We start from the raw sequence: 25,348 nt of genomic DNA, 5'->3' as shown, positions 1-25,348 counted from the left end.
TTATTCAGCCATAAAAGGGAATGATGTCTGACACATGCTACAACATGAATGAATCTTGAGAGCATGCTTAGGGAAATAAGACAAATGGAAAGGCCAAATACTATATGATTCCATTTATGTGAAATACCTAGTTATCTAGAATAGACAAATTCATAGAAAGTAGATTAGACTGGAGGTGAGATGGGGATGAGGAATTATTGCTTCATGAACACATTAACAACAGTTTCTACTGGGCGCCTGTAATCTCAGGAACTATGGAGCCTGAGGCAGGAGGATCGGGACTTCAAAACCAGCCTCAGCAACTTAGTCAGCCCCTAAGCAACTTAGCAAAACCTGTCTCAAAATAAAATAAATAGGACTGGGGTTGTGGCTCAGTGGAAGAGCACTTGCCTAGCATGTGTGAGACTCTGGGTTCAATCCCCAGTACTACAAAAATAAAATAAGAGTGTGTCTGTTTGGAATGATGAAAACTCTCAGAACTCATTAGTGGTGATGATTGCACAGGTATTTGTCATGAATGGTCCTTCAATCTCTATACACTAAAAAATGGTTAAAATATACAATTTAATGTTATTTATGTCAGTGGCTTTTGGGGGGTTTTCAGGGGGTACTAGGGATTGAACCTAGGGATGGTTAAACATTGAGCCACATCCCCAGTCTTTTCTATTTTTTATTTTGAGACAGGGTCTCAGTAAGTTGCTTAGGCCTCACTAAATTGATGATGCTGGTTTTGAACTCCTGATCCTCCTGCCTCAGCCTCCAAACTGCTGGGATTACAAGCATGTGAGGCCACAACCAGTTTTACTGTCATTTTTTAAATAACTGAATATCAGTCTTAAAAAGTAAGAAAAGTTCAACACATTCTGTACCATGGACAACCTTGAAGACATTATGCTAAGGGAAATAGCCACTCGCAGAAGGACACATAATGCCGGTGTCCACTTAGGTGAGGTAATAAACATAGTCGAATTCATATAGACAGAAAAAATTGAATGGTGGTTGCCAAGGACTGGGGAGAGAGAGGAGAGAAACTTACGGTTTAATGGATAGAGATTTCATTTTGCAAGATACAAAAAATTCTGATGGCTGGATGGTGGTGGTGTTTGCACAGCAATGTAAAAGCACTTAAGGCTCCAGAACTTCATTCATAAAAATGGTTAAGATGATACACTTTGTTATCGATTTTTCCACAATTTAAATTTTTTTCTTTTTCTTTTTCTTTTTTTTTTTGTGCTGAGAGCCTGTGTGTGCTGAGCAAGTATTCTGCAAGTGAGCTGAATCCCCAACCCCTAAAAATAATTTAAAAGTTAAAATATAGGGGCTGATGATGTAGCTCAATGGTAGGAGTGTGTGCTTAGCATACTGCACCAATAAATTTTAAAAAAAAGGTGTAATATACCAAAAGTCATTGGATGGGGCTGTGGCTGGGACTCAGTGGTAGAGTCCTTGCCTAGCATATGTGAGGCACTGGGTTCGATCCTTAGCACCACATAAAAATAAATAAATAAAATAAAGGTATTGTGTCCATCTACAACTAAAAATATTTTTTTTAAAAAAGTCATTGGATGAATTGCATGACAGGTGAATCATATCTAATAAAGCTGTTTAGAACACAATGCTGCTGGAGTGTAACTTAGGGTAGAGCATTTGCCTAGTGTGTGCAAGGATGTGGGTTCAATCCCTAGCACTGGAGAAAAAAAAAAAAGCAGCAGATGTTGACCACATGGGCCTCCCCACACCAGCCCATGCAGGGACAGTTGGTCCCAGCCCTGAATACATGTGACCTCCAGGCCACATGAGGACCCAATGGTGATGAAGGGCAGGGAGCTACTGCTTTGGAGGAAAAGGAGGGTGTGAGAAACTGCAGAGCAGCCTCTGAGCAGCCAGGCCAGTGGCAGGCAAGAACAGACAAGTAGGTCTCGGCTCATGACAGCCAGAATTCTCCAAGGGAAGCCATGGTCCTCAGCGCTGGCCCTGGTGGTCAACAAAAACAAGTGTGGATCACTCAAGGTCCCTTGGGAGTGCAAGTCAATAGTACAAGGGAACAGGGTGGCACCTCTGCCTCACAGGCCAGGACCTGGGAGCAGACCCCTGGGCCCCCTGAATCTTTCCTCTTAGCTCCCCCAGATGTGGTTGGCCAAGCTGCACAGCTGAAGTGGCTTCCTGAGACCTCAGACTCATGTCAGAGGCAAGCAGCAGAGAGGCCCAAGCCTTGGGGACTACACAGGCTGGCTGCCCGCCCTGGCTGACACTGATGGTGAGCAGTCCCTTCCTACCCTGAGCCCCATCCCAGGATCTGTAAAAGGGAACGTTGGTGTCCCAGCCTCAAGAATCTGCTCTGAGAATTACATGAGGTGACACATGGGTAATTGGGGCTGCATGCAATCTGGCTGCACACAGCCTGGGGACAAAGCCCACTTCTTCCCAGTTCAGAAGGGCTTCAGAACAGCAAGATTGACCGTTGGCCAGTTTGGGGGAGTCCCAGCAAGCACCCCAGGGTCCTCCCACCCCCGCCCAGTTTCCAGAAGAGAGTTCATGCATGCTCTGAACAGTTGTTTAGCACAGGGCTGCGTATCAGGCCCCACTTGAAAACTGAAGCTATGAACCAGTGGGCAGGAACTGACTTTCCAGGGAGGAAAGAGACACCATAAACACTAAAAATCAAGTGAAGGGGCTGGCCATGGTGGCGCATGCCTGTGAGCCCAGCAACTCGGGAGGCTGTCTGGTTGATGAGTACAAGGTGCAGTTGGATAGGAAGAATAATTGGGGGTTTTTGTTTGTTCTGTTGGGTGTGTTCTCCAACTTTGCTTTTTAATATTTATCAGTGCATTGTAGTTAAACATAGTAGTGAGATTCATTTGACATACTCATAAATGCACATAACAGTTTGCTCTGTTTTAACCCCTAGGACTTCCTCCCTCCCTCTGTTTGTTGTTTTCTTTGGAGGGGGTTGTTTGTTTGAGTTCCTTTGGTTTTTGTTTGTTTTAATGTTGGGGAGCAAACCCTGGGCCTTGCACATGCTAAGCTCAAGCTCCACCACTGAGCTTCATCCCCAATCTAAAGTTCCGCAGCACAGTAGGGAAATCAAGGTTCACAAAATTAATTGAAGAGTTCAAAATAGCAAATGGAGAGAACTTTCAATGTTCCCAACACAAAAGAAGTGATGTGTTTGAGGTGATGGATATGCCAACGAGACTGATCCGATCGCTGCACGTCATGTGCATACATTGAAAGGCCACACTGTACCCCATCAGTCTGTACAATTACTATGTGTTGATTTAAACTTTTTTAAAAATCTTTTAAGCAGGGGTGGGGATATAACTAAGGTCCTGGTTTCAGTCCCCAGCAAAAAGAAGCAAATAAAATAAACACTTGATTTTGATATGGATAAGTGATTAGAAGAAAATAACATAGGAGTATGTGGCGGAAGGTCCTGAGGGCAGGACAGCTTAGACTGGTGGTCCAGGAAGTGACAAGGAGGAGTCAGTAGTGCAAATGTGCAGGAGGAGAGTCCCAGGCAGAGGGCACAGCCAGTGCAAAGGCCTGGGGGTAGAAGTAGGCCACAGGGTTGAAGAGTGGAAGTAAGGTCCTGTGACAGGGAGTCTGGTGGAAGGGCAGTGTTGAGAGTTTCCTTCCTCACAACTGTCCACTGGGGTGACCACCTATCCTTATTTGCTGAGACTGTCCTGACTTTAGCATTGAGAGCCCCAGATATACCGGGATCGTTGAGCACCCTAATGCCCACTGTAGTTCTTCACCGTTCCTTATGGAAATTAAATCACGCTAGGCCCCACTGTGGGGTGGCCTGTGTTTCCCTCAGGAGATCTCTGTTTCCTGTCCCAAGGAGCTGGGAATGCAAAATCCAGGGTCCATGATGTGGGGACACCTGGGAGCAAGTGATATATGCTGAGTGGTCAGCTCCCCCGACCACCACTGTGTGACTTACTAAGTCCATGCCCACTCCAACGCTGGCCACACTCCACAGACCTCCAGCTGATTGGCCTCACTAGCCCTTTTCTAGAACCTTCTGAGAATAGCAGGGTGGGGATTTTGTATGCAGGTTTGTCAGGAATTCTCATGAAAATCAAAGCTCACATGAATGACCTTTTAAGTTATAAAAAAAAAAAAAAAGGAAAGAAAGAAAAAGAAAAAAGAAAAAGCTTTGCATTCTCTGAAAGCAATAAATCCTGGCCTTCGTTAAGTTTGGAGGAATAGATCAGCCCATGTGTCAGTGATTAAGGCTTTGGGGTGAATGAAGAGTTGAGGAATTTGGCATCTTTGGGGTGTGCTGGTTTATGTGCGCCTCGCTGGAGCCTGTTTTCCAACAGGAAATGGGATCCCAGGAGACAGCGGGCCCTGGGAGGGAGCTCATTTGTAGTAGCACAGATCTGGGGCTGACGGAGCCCCCAAGCCCTAGACCATCCACCCATACAACAAAAGCCATCACCCCAAGCTCTCTGGCGGCCACCCTATGCCCTCAGTAGCCGTGCCACCCACATCCTGCAGATCCAGTGGCCAGCTATTGCATACAACACCTTCTTTCCTCTGAGGCAATACCTTTGGCTGGGGACGGGCTACTTCCATGTTCCAGTTAACCTGACTCTTAGCCTACACCCTTTGAGAGCCCAAGAATATCCATATCCCCTCTCTGGAATTCTCCCCCACTTCCTGTCCAGGCCTGATGACCAGTCAGGGCCCCTGCAGCCCTTTCAAAGCCATTCTCATGGCCTTGAGCCCCCATGGGAGAGAAGGGTCATGGTCTCTCTCAGTCATCCTGAGAGGCAGAGCTCACTCTTCATGAGAGTTTCTCCATCCTTGCTTCAGCTGCCCAAGCCCCCCAGGAGTTGGGGTGGGGGGCGGGGGGCCTTCCAAGCCTGAGACATGGCCTGTTACTGGGTGTCAGTCTACTTCGCACTGCTTCAACAGAATGCCTGAGACTCAGGGATTTGTGAAGAGCAGGGATTGATTTCTTCTGGTATATTTTTTTTGGTACAAGGGATTGCCCAGGGGTGCTTTACCACTGAGCAGCATCCCCAGCCCTTTTTAGTTTTTGAAACAGAGTCTTGCTAAATTGCCTAGGCTGGCCTCAAACTTGCACTCCTCCTGCCTCAGCCTCCCCAGTCTCAGGGATTGCAGGGGTGCCCTATCATGCCTGGCCCTCCAGGGGCTGGTTTCTTACAGTTCTGGAGACTGGAAGTCCAAGGTCAAGGGACCCATATCTAGTGACAGCTCCTGTCCTGCATCATCCCCTGGCGAGAAGCAGAAGGAGAAAAGAGCACCGGAGAGAGACAAGGAGAGAAAGAGAGAGAGAGAGAGAAAGTAGGGAGAAGAGAGGGGAGAGAGGGAAGAGAGAGAGAGGACCCGAACTCCCCTTACAACAAATCACTCCTATAGTAACAGATTAATCCCATGCATGAGCACCAAGTCCTCATAACCTGATCCCTCTCAAAGGTCCTGCCCACCCAAACTGTTGCAGTGGGGATGAAGTTTACACATGAGCGTTAGGGAGCACATTGAAACCATAGCACTTGGCTTCCCCAACATGGGAAGATGCCCACATGACTTACATCAGTCCATCAAAAGGACCGTGATTAGCTGTTCTTTCTTTAAGTCTCTATTCTAAGACACAGAGGACCGAAGGCTTCCAAAAAGCACTGCTTCCACTATGAGAGTGTTCCTATCTGCTTCTCTGGGTGCTCCCCACACACCCTTGACCAAAAGTACATAAGAGCCCTACCACCAAGTTCAGACACCATCCACTGACCCTGGTCCCTTCCCCCTAGGTTCTGTTTCTTTTCAGGTCTTCTTGCTACACCTTCTGGGTGGGACATTCCATTCTTAGCTCTGAGACCTAAATTACAATCTCTTTCCCTAAAAGGGAGGAACTTAGGAGGCCAACACTGATGGGGGCAAGAGCCCAGGCCCAGACTTTCACCTTTGTGCCTCAGTTTCCCCATCTGTTAATGGGGCCAATCTGATCTCAAAATGACTCAGAGGGTTAAAGAAATAGCAAGAGCACCCAGCAGGTGGCTTGCACAGGCTCAGCATGTGGCAGTGGGCCTCCCCTCCCCACCAAGACCCTTTGGGAGAGGGCTTTTGGGACTCTGGCTGACATAGGGTGGTCACTGCAGCACCGCTAAGAGTATCAGATTTGAACTCCTTAGCCCCATTTTAAACACTTTATGAAAGCCACTCCCGACTTGAGTTGGAGGAATCTGCCCGTAAACTGCAGCCATTTGGGATGGCTTCAGGAAGGCATGCCCCAAGGGGCTTGGAGGCATTCCGAGTCTCCAGTGCTGCCCACAGCATGTGGCCTTTCAATTAGAGATTTAATTCATGGACCTTGGAGGGCCATCCCTGGGCCACTTCCATTTTGTATGGTTCCTGGAATATTTTTTTTTAAATAAACAAATAACAAATGCCAAGACATGGTTATAAAAGTTGTGGACTATTTTAACTGCCTACCTCTAACAAGTATCTTCTATGGTGGGAGGGAGCCAGGCAGCCATTAGAAGCACAGGCTCATGAGCCAGACTGTGTGGCTCTAGTCACTACTACCTGTATGGCCTCAGAGAGTTCATTAATCTTTCCGTATCTCAGTTTATTCATCTGTAAAGTGGACATTAATAATCATAGCCTTCCTCACAGACTTGGTGTGCGGGACATATGAGTTAATACCATAGAATCCAGGTTAGTGCCAAACATAAACAGTTTATTGAAAGGGTCCCCACTAATTAAATACTGTCAGGGTCCTGCTGTGGCTGTCAGGTACTGAACTCCTTTGGAGAGAGCAGTAATGTCCACATGGGGTCTTTTGTGAATGTGAGGTTGGGCCATCCATGGACCCAGCAGCTCCTGACTTGGGCTCTGTTCCTTCGTTCACTCAATGGCACAGTGTGTGAGTGATCTCACCAGATCTGGTCACTGGGCCAGTCAAGATCTTTCACCAGCCTGGACACTGACCTTGGTCCCAGACACACTCAAAAGGGTGGTGCCTTAAAACCCTGGCAGTCTGTGGCATTGGTTTTTCCAACTGCTTTGGAACCTTGCAACAGAGGGGTGTGGTGGATCGTGGAAGATGGGACTGCGGGGACAAAGCAACTCTGGAATGAACTGGGTTTGCTGAGCAACAGGCTGTGATTTTACTTCCCAGAGGCCAGAGTTTTCCACAGTCCTGGCTGAGCCCAATTAACCAGGGCAACGTATCATAGCCCCTAGGCCTATCCCAGAGGCATCCACCACAATACACCTGTCTCCCTCCTCCAAGGGATAAAAGACTAGGCCAAGATAGAAACAAGCATCTGGGTGGGAGTTTTTGCCCCTGAGGTTGGTCTGAGACTTGTAAAAACCAATTGAACCAGGGAGATGCTTTTGGTGATCTGGTCTTAAAAGCTCAAATCCAGGGACCTCCCCACCCATTTTCTGCTCAGGGCCCAGCCCACCAGAACCCCAGGCAACCTTGGGGAGCTCCAGGCTGAAGGTCAGGGAAGGAGGCATCCAAAACCACCTCCCCTCACTCTCCTCCCAAAGTTCTGAGAGTCAGTGCCTTTGGGAATAACTAAATCGAGGGGATGTTTGAGGCTTGTAGTCACTTTACGGGATGATAAGAAGAGTCTGGTCCTGGTCACAGTAGCTGAGAAATTCGGGGACCAGACTCTAGAGCTCTGGAGTCCCACAGATCTGGGCTCCAGTCTTGGTTCTGCCATTTTCTCACTGTATGACCTCAAGGATGCCATCATGACCTTGGGGGTGGCATTTTATCTGATTAAACAGCGCCAAGATCATGGTAGACACTCAGCTGTGGTTAACCACAGCATCGCCATAGTCTATTGGGCCAGCCTAGCTCTGCTCCTTGTAGCTGAGAACCCTAGGACTACTTAGTATTTTGTTTTGTTTTTTCATTTGTGATTAAAATATGCATAACTTAAAATTTATGATTTTAACCATTTTTAAGCATATAATTAATGCATCAAGTATATTCGCATTGTTACACAACAATAACCACCACCCTTCTCAGAACTCTCTTCCTGTTGCCCAACCAAAACTCTGTCTCCATGAAACACTAACTCCCCATCTCTCTCTCCCACCCCAGCCCCCCGCAAACAACATTCCACTTTCTGCCTCTGTGAATTTGACTAACCAAGGAACCTCACATAATGGGAATCATTCGGTATTTGCTCTCTCCGAGACTTTTATTTCACTTAGCATAACATCCTCAGGGTTCATCCATCTGTGTCAGAATTTCCCTCCTTCTTAAGGCTGAATCACATCCTGTACATTGGTCAGTTGTCCATCTGTGATAAAATACCTAGGAGAACAACTTAAAAGGAGTTCATGGGGCTGGGGTTGTGGCTCAGTGCTAGAGCGCCCACCTAGCATGTGCGAGGCCCTGGGTTCGATCCTCAGCACCACATAAAAATAAATAAATAAAATAAAAGCATTGTGTCCAACTATACCTAACAAATATAAAAATAAAAAATAAAAACAAAAGGAGTTCAGAGAGTTTTTGTTTCATGTTTCCATCCATGGCGAACTGGCCCCATTGCTTTGGGGCCATGGCAACACAGGACATCATGGTGGGGGGCATGCAGGAGAGCAAACTTGAAGTTAATGGAGAAAGAGGAAGGGGCAGGGGACCAAGGGTAGCCCTCAAGGGTACACCAAGGACCAACTTCCTCCAACTAGGCCTCAGCTTCTAAGTCTCCACCATTTTCCAGTAGCCTGTTAAATTATGAATCCATCAATGAATGAATCCACTGATTCATCCAATCACTTTCCAAAGACCTTCACCTCTGGAGACTGTTTCCTTCAACACACAAGCTTTTATTTCAGATCCAAACCATAACCCCCATTGTATGTATGACATTTTGCTTACCCATTCTTCCATATAGAGACACTTAGAGACACCTCCTTATCTGTTCTCTCTGGGAGCATCGCGTGGCTTCTCTGAGCCTTAATTCTCCCAATCTATAGGGAGAAAAGAGCAGAGACAGATTAAAATGTTTTGTGAACTTTTGAGTAGATATAATTAGAAATATTGCACAAAAGTCCCTGCCCTCAGGGACTGACAGGAGGAAAGAGCAGGAACAGGGCTGAGGGCTGAGAAACCAGAGAGGAGCCCAGGAGGCAGTCAGACCATTAGAGACAGAGGGAGGAGCCTGGGCATGCTGTCCCTGCACAGCCCAGCTGCGGTAGGGTGGCTCTAGTTTGTAAGAGGTCAATGATGAGGCAGGTGTTGCTGGGGAAGATGCCCTCAGCAGAGGTAGGTGCACAAAGGCTTACAGCACCACTTTGAGAGCCAAGATTTCACCACTGAAGTCTCAGAGGAAGTCAGGGTTCAGGGTCTCCCTTTGGTATTGGCCATTGACCTGAGTTCTCCAGCCCAACATGAGATGAAGCTTCTGTGAGTTAGAAATGGTTCCATTTTGTCTGGTCTCAAACAGAGCCTAATCCTCCTGGAGCTATTTACAGCACAGATGGTGGTCACAGGCATCCTGAGTCATGTAGCAATAAGCTGGAGCCCTCACTGGCCCGTGCTGTGCCAGAAACCTCAGGATTTCATGGAGAAATCCCTTTCCTAGATGGCTCAGCCTCTGCATTCTGATGCCCAGGTTTGCAGACAGGCAGTGATTAGGGACAGCCCAGACTTTCCATGAGCTGATCTTACCCTGTACACTCAAAATAAGGCTGAATCCTGTCCACAAGTTTACTCAAGTGGATCTGCTCTGTCTCTCCCTGCCTGGAGAACACCAAAAAATATCCATTTACATCAAGACCCCATGTTTTAATGGTCCAGGAGCCCTCCCAACTGGTTATTTATTGAGATCCCAAATTAGTGGCCCTTTTCTGTCCTCTGCTGCCAGATCATCTGTTTACTTATTCTACAAGGTATATGTAATTGCCACCATCACTAAATCCTCATCCTCATGGGCTGGGAACCTAAGGCTCAGAGAGGTTGAGTGGCTTGTTCAGACTTGAACAGCTTCCATGTCACTCAGGTCTTTTCCCCTCCTGCTCAGGCACGCCCCCCCACCCTTGATGTCTGCTGCCCATAGCTTCAAAAATGAGGCTTTGCCAGGCCCAGTACACCTGCCTGTAATTCCAGCAACTGAGGCAGGGGGATGGCAAGTTTGAGACCAGCCTTAAAAGCTTAGTGAGATTCTTCAGCAACTTAGCTAGACCCTTTCTCGAAATAAAAATCAAAACAAGTTGGGATGTAACTCAGTGGTAAAGCACTCCTGGGTTCAAGCCCTAGTACCAAAAGACAATAAAAGAAAAATGGGGGCCTTTGCCCATGTCACTCTTGTGACACCAGCTGTAAACACCAATGTCCCTACAGTTGCCAACCCTGGACCCAGACTCACACGGTTCTCTTGCAGAGGTGGGGACAAGGACATTCTCCCAGCCCAAGCCAGGCTTCATCATCTGCAGACTTGCAGCTGGAACAGTTTTTCCAGCAACAGCCTCGGACAACATCTGTTTTGTTCTTCCAGACATGGTTTCCCCGTGTTCATGGGAACAGGTAAATCAAGACAGACAGTTGCCCTCATGAGTGTCTGAGTCTGCGGCAACTGCAGGAGAGTTCTCCTTCCCGTAGAAATGGGAGCGACAGACCAACAAGGGGAAAACTCTGAGCAGTGTTCTGGTTGTGCTCACTCGGATAATTGAACTGCAGCCAAGTGGGCTCCCCTCTCTCCAGGAGGTGTATGGGGCACAACTGTCCTTGAAACCTTTGGAACCACAAACTGACTGTGAAAAGCCCCAGAAAGCACCAGAAACATGTCTTTTCATCTGGCTTAGCTTCAGAATGCTCATCTATGGAGGGGACACTAGTATCTTCCTCAAAGGACTATTTGGGGGTGGAGCAAAAGGGCTCCAAGTTCTTGCTCATGGATGAATAGGTGGTCTGGCACCTGTAGATGCTGTTAGTCAGCTTTTCATTACTGTGACCAAAATACCTGATGAGAAAATCTTAGAGAAGGAAAGATTTATTTGGGCTCATGGTTTCAGAGGATTCCACTTGTGGTCAGCTGGCCCCCTTATCCTGGGCCTCAGATGAAGCAGAACACCATGGCAGAAGGGTGGGATGGAGGAAAGCATCTCACCTCATGACCGTCGGGAAGCAGACAGAGAGACAAAGGAGGGAACTGGAGAGAAGATGAATACTTGCAGGGCACGCTCTCAGTGACCTACTTTCTCCAAATAGGTCCCACCTCCCAGTGGTCCATTTAGCCGTCAGCGGATTCATCCACTAATGAGGTCAGAGTTCTCTGATCTAAACACTTCCCACGAGTCCTCCCTCCGAACACAAGAGACCTTGGGGGAACATTTCATATCCAAACTAAGAGATGCTGAACCAAGTGCATGCACTACCCATGGTAGCCTAGAAACTCATAAAGGGCTGTGCTTGGGCCTTCCACCCCTGCAGCTTATACCATCCAGTCCTCGTGTGTGTCTGCCTTGCTATTTGCAGAAGCAGCAGAGTAAGAGCCCATAGTGAGCATGGAACCCACCTCTGGCATGTTCTCACCAGCTCTGGCAGGCCTCACCACCTATCTTCCTGAAGCCAGTGAGAAAGAAAAGCAGAAAGCACTCCTCATCTCAAATACCTGTGCCCATCAAACCAAGTGACCCTGGGTCTCCTCTCAGCCCTGGATCTTGTTGAACTCGACAGTCTTTTAAATGGAAGGCCAGGAAATGATGAGGAGAGACCTGAGGCCTCCTTACCCACCCAGGCCCTCTCCCTCTCTTCTTCCTTCCACCACCATCACCCGGTCCCATCCCAGGGTTGGAGAAGGAATTCTCCCAACAGAGGGGGAGCAGAAGGACAAATGGGAGACAAGCCTGGGTGCTGGGAAGTTTGCCTGATGCCAATAAGGAAGCAGTCTAGGTCGGGCATGGAGGAAGGAGGATGCAGCAGGGTGACTCTCAGGTGGGGATCTGGCCCAGCTACTGGGGTACTGGTGATGCCTGCACTTAGGGAAGGCAAGTAATTAGGAGATGAACTTGGAGTTTGGACATGTTGCCTCCCAGTGGAGTGGAAGGTTGTGTGTGAATCTCACAATAAAGGGTAGACCAGTTGTCCATTCATGAGTCGGTCACACAAAAGCCTTCAGTACTTGGTTTACATTACCTATCAGGGATTGCTCATGAGCCACTTCATTCTTGTTCTCTACTCTCTCACAGTTAGAAATAGCATTCAGCATGCAGGGCCCCCAGCCCCACAGGCCCTGCCCGCTCGGTGACATCCCAGCTCCCACGCAGCTGCAGTCTGCGGGGAGCTGGGCCCACTGGCTCTGGAAGGTAGAGCACTCCACGCTGCCAGGGCAACCACCTGCCCTGCTAGCAACCCTTTCCAGTGGGCCTGCTGCCTAACCATGCCACCCGGGAGAACCACCCAGACAAATGCATTTGTTCAGCCACTTCAATGCAGTCAAATCAGGCTCAAGTTACCCAGACGGAGAATTTTACAGTTGTACCGGTGATGACCATCAGAAAACCACAGTACTGGTTTCACTTCAGGTCAAAGGAAGCCCATCTTATTCTCCCATTCATGGCCCCTTTCCTGACATGTCCCACACGTAAGGCTCAAGGCAAGTGGCCTGCCTGAGCCAAACTTGGGCCTTCCACGGCCTGGCAAGAGCCCTGAAACTTCAGGGGTGAAAACTGGGTCTTCTCTCTGCTACAAGCAGAGGAACATGATGCCGAGTGTGCTGGTGGGGCTCCTGTTCCCACACTCCCCCCTCACCCTGAAAATAAATATATCCACAGAGGAGAAAAATCATTCAAGCATGCCAACCAGCCGCTCACACAAGGGGGCTTACTTATTCTATATGACTAGCTGATGAGATTTCCAGGCCCCCTCATCTCCAACTGGGGTGCTAGGAAGGGGACTTAAAAAAAAGGGGGGGAAGGTATTTTGGCCACCAGAGTCCTGAGTTGTTGAGACACCCAGGTGGAGGTGTCAGAGACATTGTTAACAGTACAGTAGCACAGGAGTCCCAAGCCTTAGCCTAGATTGTGGGCCTGGAGGCACATCATAAGCTATAAAACCCATGCAGGTGTGACAAGTGAATTTTATAGGGGTGCTGGAATCTTGCCCCCCCTCCAAAGCAACATGGTTCCTGGAAGTGGAGGAAAGAGGGTGAAACAGGGTAACTCTCAGGTGGGATCTTGCTCCAAACTCCAAGTTCAAGGTCTGTGCCCAGGATGAGGGAAAATCAAGAGCTATGTCACTGGTATGAGTTTCTCCCCTCAAGACTCAGAGTTGTGAGGCAGCACATTTTAAACATTTAAGTTTTGTTCAACTATTCTGACCTCAAACCCTCAGGCTATGAGCCTGGCAGGAAATTCACTGTCACCTCACCCCATGGGCCTGAGTATGTTTCAAGGTCTAGCAAAGCACTGAGGGGCCCTCTTCCCTCACTGTCCCTCTGAAGCCTCCCTCCTCCCCATCAGGGCACCCTCTTAACCAAAGTCAGGAAGCACCTCTGATCCAGGACTGCGTCTCCTTTTTTGCTCTGCTAACCCTTGAGCCAAGGGTATACTAAGGGCTCCACCTCCCATTCAAAAATGGGGAGAAGGAAAACGGGAAACACACATACATTCATTTTTCCATGGACCACCAACCTCAGACGATTCATAGCCAATCTCCTGGATCTGCTCCATGGTTATTCTGGGAATTCTTGACAGATTTTGAGGCTGACTTTTGCCAGAAAGGGCCATGCCTTATAATACCTGCCTCTCTGTGGCCTTTGTACCCAGCTCAGAGCCTAGCATATAGTGATCAGGCAAGACAGAGGTATAAATGTCATTTGTAAATTGCAATGTAGTAATCACATGCAATTTCACTGCTGCATATCTTTTCCTCTAAGAAAACGGGAGAATCAGGAATAATTAGACTTAGAGGGGTGGGAAGGGAGGCAGAGCATATGACAAAGGGACACCAGGAAAGTGTGCGGTGAGCTGCATCAGAGGTGACAGGATGAGGGACACTGACAGAAGCCTCAAGGCCTCTACCCTACAACCAAAAGCAAGGACTTCCAACCCAGGGCAGGGAGCTGGCCAGCATTCAGTGGCATCAAGGCCACCTGGGTCTCAGGGACCAACACAGGTAGAGGACTAGAGGTAGAGGCAGAAGGGTCTGCAATTATAAATTCAAAAAGGCTTAAAACTGATGGATGGGGCCAGGCTCCCTGCAGAGCGCTTGCCTAGCGTGTGTGAGGCGGTAGGTGCCATTCCCAGTACTGGGGGTGGGGAGAGTCTGGACGAAGGACTGGATTACGTGCTGGTGTGCACATGGTCTGCAATAAAGTACAACACATGTATAAGCATCTCCCTGGGCTGGTGGAAAGGAGGGAACTGAAGGTTCCAGTGGATGGTAGTAGAAAGACCGTGGATGGATGGTGCCTCTTGTCACCAAATTGAAGCATTGGGAATGTCCCATAGTGTCTTCATTGGTCTTGATTGTGTTAGCTTTTTTTTTTTTTTTCCTTCTTTGATACCAGAAAGCATTTGTCAGGGCTTTCCTAAGAAAACTCTCTCCCTCGGCCTTCTTTGTCTCCTAAGTCTGAAGTTTCTCAGCTGTAATCTCTCTCCTGCCTAGGAGTGTCCCGGGAGTATATCTTTTTGGTTGGGGAAGGACTTGTGAATGAATAAGTGAACAGAGGATGGAATTACAGTAAGGAGTGAGGAATGCAGCCCAGCAGGGAGCGGGTGTCTGGAGGAGCCAGGGCAGGGGACAGCAGAAGTAAGCGGTTTCTTCTCTCCTTCTTCTCTCCGCCACCAGCAGGCTGGCCTCAGCCTTGGCCTTGGCCATGTGGCAGGCTGCTCCCAGGATAGTGTCACAGGTGTGGGCAGGTGGGCCCCAGCAGTGGGGAACCAGCAGCTGGCAGGCTGTTCCCAAGCCCCCTGGCTTCCCTTCTCAATGAATCCATCTTTGTTTTCCTCCCTAGGTGCCCCTGGACGGCGTGGCAAGCCTGGAAGAAGAGGCGACCCTGGTGAGTCCTGGGTTTTCTTAATTTCTAAACCAGGCCTGGGAAGAACACAACTGGCCAGAACCTGGCTGCAGGTGCCAGCCACCGACTCCCACCTTTAGTCATGCCCTTCGATCCTGCGTCAGTTCTTCCTCCCACACTGCCCAATACTGCCTTTTCTTGGCTTCTTGACATCCATAATTCCAGGACTGTCCCATCTCTGCCCTCAGCCACCCCCTGAATCTGTTTATCAGCCTTAGAAACTTCAGTCCCTTGTCAGCCACTCTGCCATGTGGAGGGCAGTTACAACTCTGCCAGCCCAGTCTCTGCCATGCTCTGTCAACCTGCCAGGACAGTTCTCCTGCGTGTCTCACTCCCTCCCCAAACTTGGCCTCTCCTTCCCTTGGCAGAGGAAGCCCTCGGGAAGAGGCTCCTCCTCCTTCCAAGCAAACTGCAGACGGACTCACTTATCTACACCACCTTCCTCCCCATCATTTCCATTTCACCCAAAATAAACTCACACTGCACAGTCCCCAGTATCCCCTCTCCCCGCACCTGGCTGCCAGCAACTAAGAGGCATTAACCCCATCCCCTCTGCCTCGTCTTCATCTCACCCAAAGGCCAAATTTACCAATGGTTTCCTTCAGGTCATACCAGCAGACACTCGGTAGTCTTTAACCTTCTTAGTTCCTTACTTAACTTCTTCCTCTCTTCCTTTTCTGTACTCAGTTAATGCTATCTACTTATTTAGCAAAGAGAAGAGAGTCATTGGAACACTCGTATGCCCTAGTCCCTTTCCACATTCCTTTGTATTTGTGTCTGGAATAGAAGATACAAGCTGCAGGTGTATCTTAATGATCTCAGCATCAACAGAATGAGGGTGAGAGTGTGAACATGGATAAGAGAAACCATCGGGACTTTGGCAAAATAGGTGCAAAATTTGCAAGTCAGATGAAACACTCACTGCTTAAGGACTATTCTATTTTTAAGTGTGATAGATTGATTATAGATATCTTAGTATTTCCTTTCCCTAAATATCTGGGGCTGCTTAAAGATAATGCTTTAAAGGTTCATATTATTTGAATTAGTGGTTCTGTGGTCACAATCCTAGTATAAGATTGTTTTCTCTTTAAACAACGTCTTTATCTTTCTTGACCCTCACTCTGTGTCACTTCCCTTCCGCCCTGGGTATTTCTGGCTCAGTTCAGGGCCAGTTTTGATCCCACATCTGACCTCCAGTTCTTTGCCTTCTTTATGAGATGCCCCCCTTACTTGCCTCTTAAATGAATCCACCCTTGGCCCTCTCCTCTCCTCTGTCCCCACAGTCTCCCACTCCTGTGGCTTCAGCTACTCCAGTGACACTGAGGACACCTCTCTCCCTGCCTCAAGCCCAGTCCTTTCCTCGGGGTCCCAGAGATTGGACACTGCTTCACCAACTCAGCATCTCCTCCCCTCTTCTCTGCTCCGGCTTCACCACCTCAGGGAGGAGACACCAGCCACCTGCTCCCCTGTGCGGACTCCAGTATTCCCTGTGACCCTTCCTTTCCCCACACCAAGTCCCCTTCCGACTTCTCAGTACACCTCAGAGCTGGGCCACCTTCTCTCTCTCATGGCCGCAGCCTGCAGCGGCTCTCACCCCCCACTCCTAGCCCATGTCCCTCACATTCAGCCTCACTGTGGGTGTCCAGGGTCCTGTTACCTCTGAGTCCTCACTCTTAGGTCCTCCCCTGCCAAGAATATCTCCTCCTTTGTCTAGACTCTTACTCCAAGGTCATTTCTCTTTGTCCTTCAAGTCAAATTCAAGTAGCTTCTACATCTAGCTAAGGGCTACCATCCCAAGTCTCCAGCATCCAACAGGTAAATGCAGAGGACAGTGAATCACTGAATGACTGTCCTGCCCTTAAGCAGCTTCATAAGGAGGGCATAGTGGCGAGGCCAGAGGGAGCCACCACCAACAGGACCCCAGGCTGATTGGGTTCAAGAGAATCCAGGGCAGCTTCTCTCAGAGCCTCAGACTCTTCTTCCCAGAGCTGGGTTTGCTTATTAATAGAAAACACCCCTCGTGTTTCTCTTTTTGCCTTGATTTCCAGAAACTGAACTGTTTTATGTTTTAGGCTAGAACCTCCATTAGTCTGAATTTGTGTGTATGTGTGTGTTAGCACACCCACTGCACCCCACCCCCCACCAAATACACGCTCATCACTCAGTTCCTATTTTCTACCATCATAAAAGATTTTACTGCCTTTTATTGTAAGCTCCCTGACATTCTTTTTGGAAGGGTGTGAGGAATACGTCCTTACTTTTCTTTTTTTTTAATATTTTTTTAGTTATAGTTGGACACAATACCTTTCTTTTATTATTTATTTATTTTTATGTGGTGCTAAGGATGGAACCCAGCGCCTTGCACATACATACTAGGCGAGCACTCTACTGCTGAGTGCACAACCCCAGCCCCACGTAGTCACTTTTTTAAGGACAAAGTAGAGTATGATTCAGCTTACTGGAAAACCCATTCCAAAAGGGGAAATGGATCTGAATAGACATTTCTTAAGGAAGACAAACAGATGGCCAAGGGTTTTACGAAAAAATATTTAATAACATTAATCATCAGGAAAGTACAAATCAAAACCACCTTGGTAATTGCCTCACCCTCGTAAGAGTGGCTATTATCAAGAATGAGAAATTGTAAAAAAAATAAATAAATATAATAAAAAAATTTTTAAAAATAAAGAAATTATACTCCATCTATGTATGATGTACCAAAGTGCTTTCTAATGTTATGTATAACTAATTCGAACAAATTTTTTTAAAAGAAGCAAAAGGTCAAAAAATGACTAAAAATAACAAGTGCTGGCAAGGATGTGGAGAAAAGGGAATTCTTGCACACGATTGGTAGGAATGTAAATTTGTGCATCTATTAGGGAAAACATATGAAGGTTCCTGAAAAAATGCTTAAATAGGGACTGGGGGTGTGGCTCAGTGGTATAGTGTTTGCCTAGCATGCATGAGGCCCTGGGTTCGATCCTCATCACAATAAATAAATAAATAAATGTTTAAATAGGATTACCATCTAATCCATCAGTCCCATTCCTGGGTATTTATCAAAGGAAATGAATTCAGTATGTTGAAGGCATCCACACTTCCATGTTTAGTGCAACTCTATTCACAATAACCCAGAAATGTAAACAATCTAAGTATCCATCAACTGAAAAATGAATAAAGAATATACACCAGGGAATAGTATTCAGCCAAAAAAAGAATGAAATATTGTAATTTGCCAATAATATGGAACTGGAGGTCATTATGTTAAGTGAAATAAAGCAGACACCAAAAGACAAGTACTACTTGATCTCACTCATGTATGGAATCTAAAAATTGATCTCACAGAAGTGTAGAGTAGGGTGGTGGTTACCTGAGCCTGTGGGCAGTGGGTGGATTGGCATTGAGGAAGTGTTGATCAATGGGTACTAAGTTACAGTTAAATAAGACCAAGAAGTTCTGGTGTGCTATTACTCAGGAGTGTGACTGTAGACAACAATAATGCAGTATATATTTCAAAAAGCTAGAAGAGTCAGGTGCGGTGGTACATACCTATAATCCCAGCAGCCTTGTAGGCTAAGGCAGGAGGATCACAAGTTCAAAGCCAGCCTCAGCAATTTAGTGAGACCCTGTCTCAAAATAAAAAATAAAAAAGGTTGGGGATGTGGCTTACTCGTTAAGTGCCCCTGGGTACCATGGTACAAAAAAAGAAAAGATTTCCAAAACCTTCACCATAAAGAAATTATGGGGCTGGAGATGTGGCTCAAGCCGTAGCGCGCTCACCTGGCATGCGTGCAGCCAGGGTTCGATCCTCAGCACCACATACAAACAAAGATGTTGTGTCCGCCGAAAACTGAAAAATAAATATTGAAATTCTCTCTCTCTCTCTCTCTCTCTCTCTCTCTCTCTCTCTTTTTAAAAAAAGAAAGAAAGAAAGAAAGAAATCATGAATGTTTGAAGAGATAAATATGTTTAATCTGATTTAAACATTACAAAATGTATACATGTATTAAAACATTACATCACACCTCATAAATGTGTACAATTTTCTGACCAGTTTAAAAATAAAAAATTTAGTAAGTACAAAAAAAATCCAAGGATGTAACAAAAGCTGCTTTATGAATTCTTCAAAACTGGGTTTCATTTAAGGAAATATCTACATTATTTTACTGTTCAGATTGTTCTGAATTATCATGAAGATTATAGTAAATATAGGATAATGTATCCAGCCATTTACTAATATATTTGAATAAATAAACCAAATTAATACACATAATTTATAGTTAAACAATCACGGTTACTAATAGCTCACTAGCATCTGCTTTGTCTAGTTGCTTTTAGAAAAAAAAAATCTAGAAAAAAATGAAGGTTCTTAAGAAAATCATAAAAATAAAGTACTTTGCCAGATGTGGTAGAGATGCATGTCTGTAATCCCAGCAACTCTGGAGGCTGAAGCAGGAAAATTACAAATTCAAGGCTAGTCTCAGCAACTTAGGAAGACCCTATCTCAAAATAAAAAAAATAAAATAAAAAGGACTTGAGATATAGCTCAGTGGTAAAACTTACATATATAAGTGGTAAAAAAAAATTTTTTTTTACTTAGCAATTTAAGTATGGAGGAGAAAAGAAAGACAGAAAACCCATTCAACTTAGGACTCCAGCTTATTACAGTCCAAGAAAGAGCCCCAATATATATGAAGCAAAAACTGACAGGACTCAACAATAATAGTGGTGGACTTCAGTACCCCATTTTTTTCTTTTTTTAATATTTTTTTAGTTGTTGTGAAACTTTATTCTTTTTTATTTACTTATATGCGGTGCTGTGAATCAAACCCAGTGCCTCACACTTGCTAGGCAAGAGCTCTATCACTGAACCACAGCCCCAGCCCCAGTACCCCCATGTTTAACAATGAATAGAATCAATAGACAAAAGAAGTGAAAAATCAGAATAAACATATAAGCCAAGCATACCTAACTGACATCTATGGACTATCCCAACGAACATCAGAACACACACTATTTTCAAGTGAATATGGAATATTCTCCAGGACAGGCAATGTGTTAGGCTGTAAAAAAAAAAAAAAAAAAAAAAAAAAAATTAAACATCCCACTCCTAAAAGACAATGACTCAAACAACAAATCACAAGGGAAATCAAAATATCCTTTGAGATAAATAAAAATCAAAACACAACATGCCAAAATTTAATGAAATATTGCTAAAGATGTGTTCAGAGGGGGATATTTATAGCTACAAATACCTGTGTTTAAAAAAAAAAAAAAAAAAAAGCTGTCAAGTCAACAACAAAACCATTTTAAGACACTAGAAGGATAAGAGCAAAATTAAGCCAAAGAAGAAAGAAAAACAAATTAGAGCAGAAAGAGATGAAAGCAAAAAAATGGAAAAATAATAGTGAAAATCAACCAAACCAAAAGTTGACTCTTTGAAAAATCAACAAAAGTAGCAAAACTTTAGAGAGACCAAGGGAACCTCAATAAGATGAACACCGACTTCTCATCCACAACACTGTAGTCCAGAAAGCAGGGGGATAATATGACATATTCAAAGGCTGAAAAAAAACGCACAGCGAGAATCTTTTATCCAGCAAAACTACTTCTCAAGGCTGAAGGAAAGCCAGGCGAGGTGGCCCATGCGTGTAATCCCAGCAGCTAAGGAGGCTGAGGCAGGAGAATCGAAAATTCAAAGCCAACCTCAGAAATGCGAGACCCTGAGCAACTAACTCAGTGAGACCCTGTCTCTAAATAAAATACAAACCAGGGCTGGGGATGTGGCTCAGTGGTTGAGTGCCCCTGAAGTCGATCCCCGGTACCACTCTCCACCCAAAAAAACAAAAAAAAATGAAGGAAAAATAAAATTGTCTTATAGTGACAGTTGCACATCTTTGTGAAGATACTGAAAATTATTGATGTACACACTTTTGAAAGAATGAACTTTAAGGTGCAGTTGGCCCTCTGTGTATCCACAGGGTCTGGATTCCCAGATTCAACCTATCACAGGTATGCCATTCCATGGTTAGGGATCCAATGCTCCTCAACGTGTACAGACTTTTTTTCTTGTCATTATTCCCTGAACAATATAGTATAACAACTGTTGACCTAGAATTTACATTGTATTAGGTATTATAAATCATCTGGAGGTGATTTAAAGTATATAGGAAAGCATATGTAGGTAATATGCAAATACCACACCATTTTTAACGGACTTGAGCATGATTGGATTTGGGTATTCTTGGAGGTCCTAGAAGCAATCCTTGTCAGATATCAAGGGATCAACTGTACATTAATTATATCTCAATAAATCTGTTTTGTTTTTTGTGTACTGGGGATTGAACCCAAGGCTTCACATGTGATAAGCAAGTATTCGACCAGTGAGCTACATCCCCAGCTCTTTTGATCTTTTATTTTGAGACAGTGTCTCCCTAAATTGCCCAGGCCGGCCTTGAACTTGCGATCCTGCCTCAACTTCCTGAGTAGCTGTGACTACAGGTGCGTGCCACCACGCCTGGCTGTTTTTGTTTTTATTTTTTCAATGGCTTTACCTTCCACCCAAACGTAATCAGCACCACTGCCGGCCCTGCAGTTTCTGAGTAATTTCCTGAACTGACCTCCAGGCTGGCCTGATTGGCACTGGATTCCAGAGATGCTGCTCTGTATCTGATCGTCCCACCACAGCCAAACTTCTAGAGGCCCATTTGGGGTGCCATTGAAAAAAGGAGTGACTGCAAGTCTATTGTACAATCAGGGTTAGTTCTTCAACATGAAATCAAACAATGGAAATCTACCTGCTGGGTTTCTCTTCTCCATAAGGTCTAAGGGGTCACGTGTGCACACAGAAAGAAAGAATATGCTACCATTCCACCCTGCTCTTGGTTTTGGTGCCTGTACGGGGCACTTTATGTACACACAGTCTATGGTTCAAGCCTCACCCAGAGAGGCAAGGATGGTTACTCCCGCATTTCACAGAACCAACTCTTAATCAGTTTCTCCCTGCTCACTAAAACTCATAACTGCCTGCCTTACTACATCTACCTTTTCCCAAAGGACCAGAGCTTTTAAATTTTTTCCTACTCCTTTGGGGGGAAAAAAATCTCCCGAGAAACACGATGGAAGGTTCTTGACCTTATGGTGGGAGTTGGTTTGGATTTTTGAAAGGTGAGACCCCAGGGTGTGACATCTTACCTAAGCTGGCAGAATGGGAGAGGCAGAGGTCTTGCCCAGACCAGGGAGGGTAACAGTCCCGAGGAGTTAGGAGTCCAGGATAAGAGAGGAGCAGGTACGGAGCTGATGCAGGGACAATGACCCCCAGCCACCAGCCCCCACCTCCAGTGCTGGGCCAGAACCTGCCAGGTTGTGGGTTATATCTTCCCAGATTGCTTTTCCAGGAAAGCTAAAGGTGCCCTTTGGGAAACACTGGGAAACTGACTATCCCCAGAGGAGCTAGAAAATCAAGGTGAGCATTGTGAACTCCCAGACTTACCACCTGCCTCTGCTTACTTACCAACACTGAGCAGGCAACTTCCCACCCGAGCAACACGGCCTAACCTTGAGCACGTACAGCTCCCAGTTTGGGAAACCCGGTTGAGCTACATACATCCCACACAAGAGGGCCCAGAATCATTGAATCCCCTACTTGCTCAGTCCTTTTTATTTATTTCCCAAGTCATCTGGCTCTTACTTAATTGCTCCCACATTTCAGCGCTGGGAACATATGTTTGAAAGTTTTATACAGAAGGGCTGGGGTAGAAAACCCACTCGTGGGACCAGGCCATGGGGATTAACTCAGCCAGACTCACTTTACAAGCAGGGATCCCCTGCCTAACCTGAGCCCCACCTCCTGCTCTGTCCCTCACTCTTGGGTGCCCAGCCTGCTGCTGGTTGTAGACGCCAACTCCAGAGTCTGTGGCAGACGCAGCACAAACGCCCTAGAACCGAGTCAAGTGCAGAGCCACCAGGCAGCTCCTGTCCCTTTTGCTCTCATCTGATCAACACCTATTTATCAAGTGCTTGGGCCTCGCAGGCCCTGAGCTAGGTGGCGGGAGACTGCATGAAGAGGGCAGATGTGGTGGCGGCTATGAGCAACCTCCCTTGATGGTGGTGCTGACAGACAGTCATGACAGACGGTGGCAAGTGCTAGGAAGGAAATCACCAGGGAGGTGTGATAGAAACCAACGAAGATGTCCTTAGAGGCCACAGTTGTGGAAAGCTGTCCAAAGCAGTGATAATGAAGTCAGGCCCCCTGGGCCCAGGGACATGGCAGATGTGAACACCCTAAGACCCCAGAGAACCTTGGGAAATTGAGAGAGATGAGTGGAGCAGGGAGCAGCAGCCCAGGACGTCAGGGGTCGACAAAGGACCAGGCCATACAGAAGAGCTTTTCCAGGAGTTTGGATTTTTTTTTTTTTTAAGGTTCCCCTGGCTGGAGGGGTTGGGTGCCTAGGAGTCTAATTAGAAAGCTGTGACAGTGACACTGCCGTGAAGCAGTGGTGGTCTCCTGAACTGATGTCGGGGGGCCCAAGAAAGGTGCTGTGCCAGTGTTTTGGAATCTTGTCAGGTGGGCAGTGAGCTCTGTCTCTGAATGCTGCTGTTCCCATGCTGGTCCCCTCCAGACACTGTGGAGGATGGCATGGGTCAGGGTCCCACAGGACTGCTTCCAGCCCAGACTGCCCCCTCACTAGCTGGGTGATCTCAGACACAGCACATACCTTCCCCAGGACTTCCGAGGAAGTTCAGTAGAGTACAGAGCTCTTTCTGCCCGGTTTCTCTCCCTTCTTCCTTGTTCGGCTCAAGGTCAGCCTGCCTGGGTTATGCCCAGGTCAGGAAGATGTGCCATTGGGCATGGTGATTTTTCTGAACCTCAATTTCCTCATCTAAAAATGCACCTGGTGAGGTTGCTGCAAATGTTACGGGACATGATCTGAGGAGAGCAGGCACTTACGTTCCCAGAGCCTGAGGTTACTCTCCACCCCTCCTTCATCTCCCCTGGGATGAACCTCATACCAAGACCTTGGGTTCTGCTCTCAGGACCCTTAGCTCTCAGAAAAAACTTCCTTGGAGGGAGGGTGGAGGTAAGTATTAGGAAAGCTGAGGACCTAACAAAAACATGGAGTTTTTTCATCACCATGTTCAAGTTCAAGTGTATTAACTTTTCAATATACATGAATCCATGAGATGGAAGAGACCCCACCAAAAGCTCCTGACTGAAACAACCCCATAACCACTTTCTTGTGTTCATGCCTAAAGATGTTCCATATCTATACAAACAAAAGTCTATAGATTCTTTTTCCTTTTTTTTTTTTTTTTTTGCCATTTTGAGGATCAAACCCAGGGCCTCATGCTTTCCAGGCAAGCACTCTACCCCTGACCGCATTCCCAGCCTGAATCTGCAGATTTTTAGCACAAATGGCTTCATGTTATATATGCCATCCAATACCTTTCTTTCAAAATGTAACAATATACCTTAGAAACCTATCCAAACATATAAAATGTATCTTTTTCATGGCTCTATAATTTTCCATTTATAGATATACCATCTTTCATTTCATCAGTACCATTTTTCTGTTTCTAATGTTTTTGATATTTCAAGTGGTTAAGTGGTTCTACAATGAATATTCTGATAATACCTAGTTTTGTTTTTTGGGTTTTTGTTTTGTTTTGTTGTTTTGTTTTTTTGTTGGTACCAGTGACTGAAGCTAGGAGTAATTAACCATCAAATCAAGCCACAGCCCTTTTTTTTCTCCTTTCTTTCTTTCTTTTTTTTTTTTTTTTGAACTAGGATCCTCCTGCCTCAGCCTCCCAAATTGCTGGGATTGAAGGCATGCACCATCATGTCTGGTTATACCTGTCTTTTTACATATATGTTAATATTTCTACAGAATAAATTTCTAGGGGGATAATTGTTGTGGCAGTTAGCATATACATTTTAAATCTTAATACATATTGCCAAATCACTCTGTATTGATAATATCCCAATGTATCCTCTCTCACCTGTGTGTGAGATGACTGTCCTTATAGCTCTCACATGGTAGTTCATCAGTGTTACTATTTGGATAGGAGGTGTCCCCCAAAAGCTCCTGTGTTAATGTAGGAATTTTCAGAGGCTAAATTATTTTACTATGAAAACTGTAAGCTAATCAGTCCATCCCAATTTGGATAGACTAACTCTGGGTGGTAACTGTAGGCAGGTGGGACATGGCTGGAGAAGTTGGGTCACTGGGTATGTGCCCTAGAAGGGTTCATCTTCCCTTCAGCTCCTTCCCCCCTCTCTGTCTGCCTCCTGGCTACCATGAATGCAGCAGCCTCACCTTTCCACCATGGTA

General features: G+C 46.1%; 1 protein-coding gene across 1 annotated transcript in view; it reads left to right on the top strand.

Annotated features, from left to right (window-relative positions):
* Positions 1–25,348, top strand: part of Col23a1 (collagen type XXIII alpha 1 chain) — a 358,601-nt gene that overhangs the window by 278,754 nt on the left and 54,499 nt on the right. Inside the window, exon 3 of the mRNA XM_076855794.2 lies at positions 14,955–14,999. Coding sequence (XP_076711909.2) covers positions 14,955–14,999 — 45 coding nt within the window. The remainder of the gene's footprint in view (positions 1–14,954; positions 15,000–25,348) is intronic.

This window comes from Callospermophilus lateralis, chromosome 5 (assembly GCF_048772815.1).
Source record: "Callospermophilus lateralis isolate mCalLat2 chromosome 5, mCalLat2.hap1, whole genome shotgun sequence".
Classification (NCBI taxonomy): Eukaryota; Metazoa; Chordata; class Mammalia; order Rodentia; family Sciuridae; genus Callospermophilus; species Callospermophilus lateralis.
The sequence above is the reverse complement of the archived record's forward strand: the minus strand, read 5'-3'. Positions and strand labels throughout refer to the sequence as shown.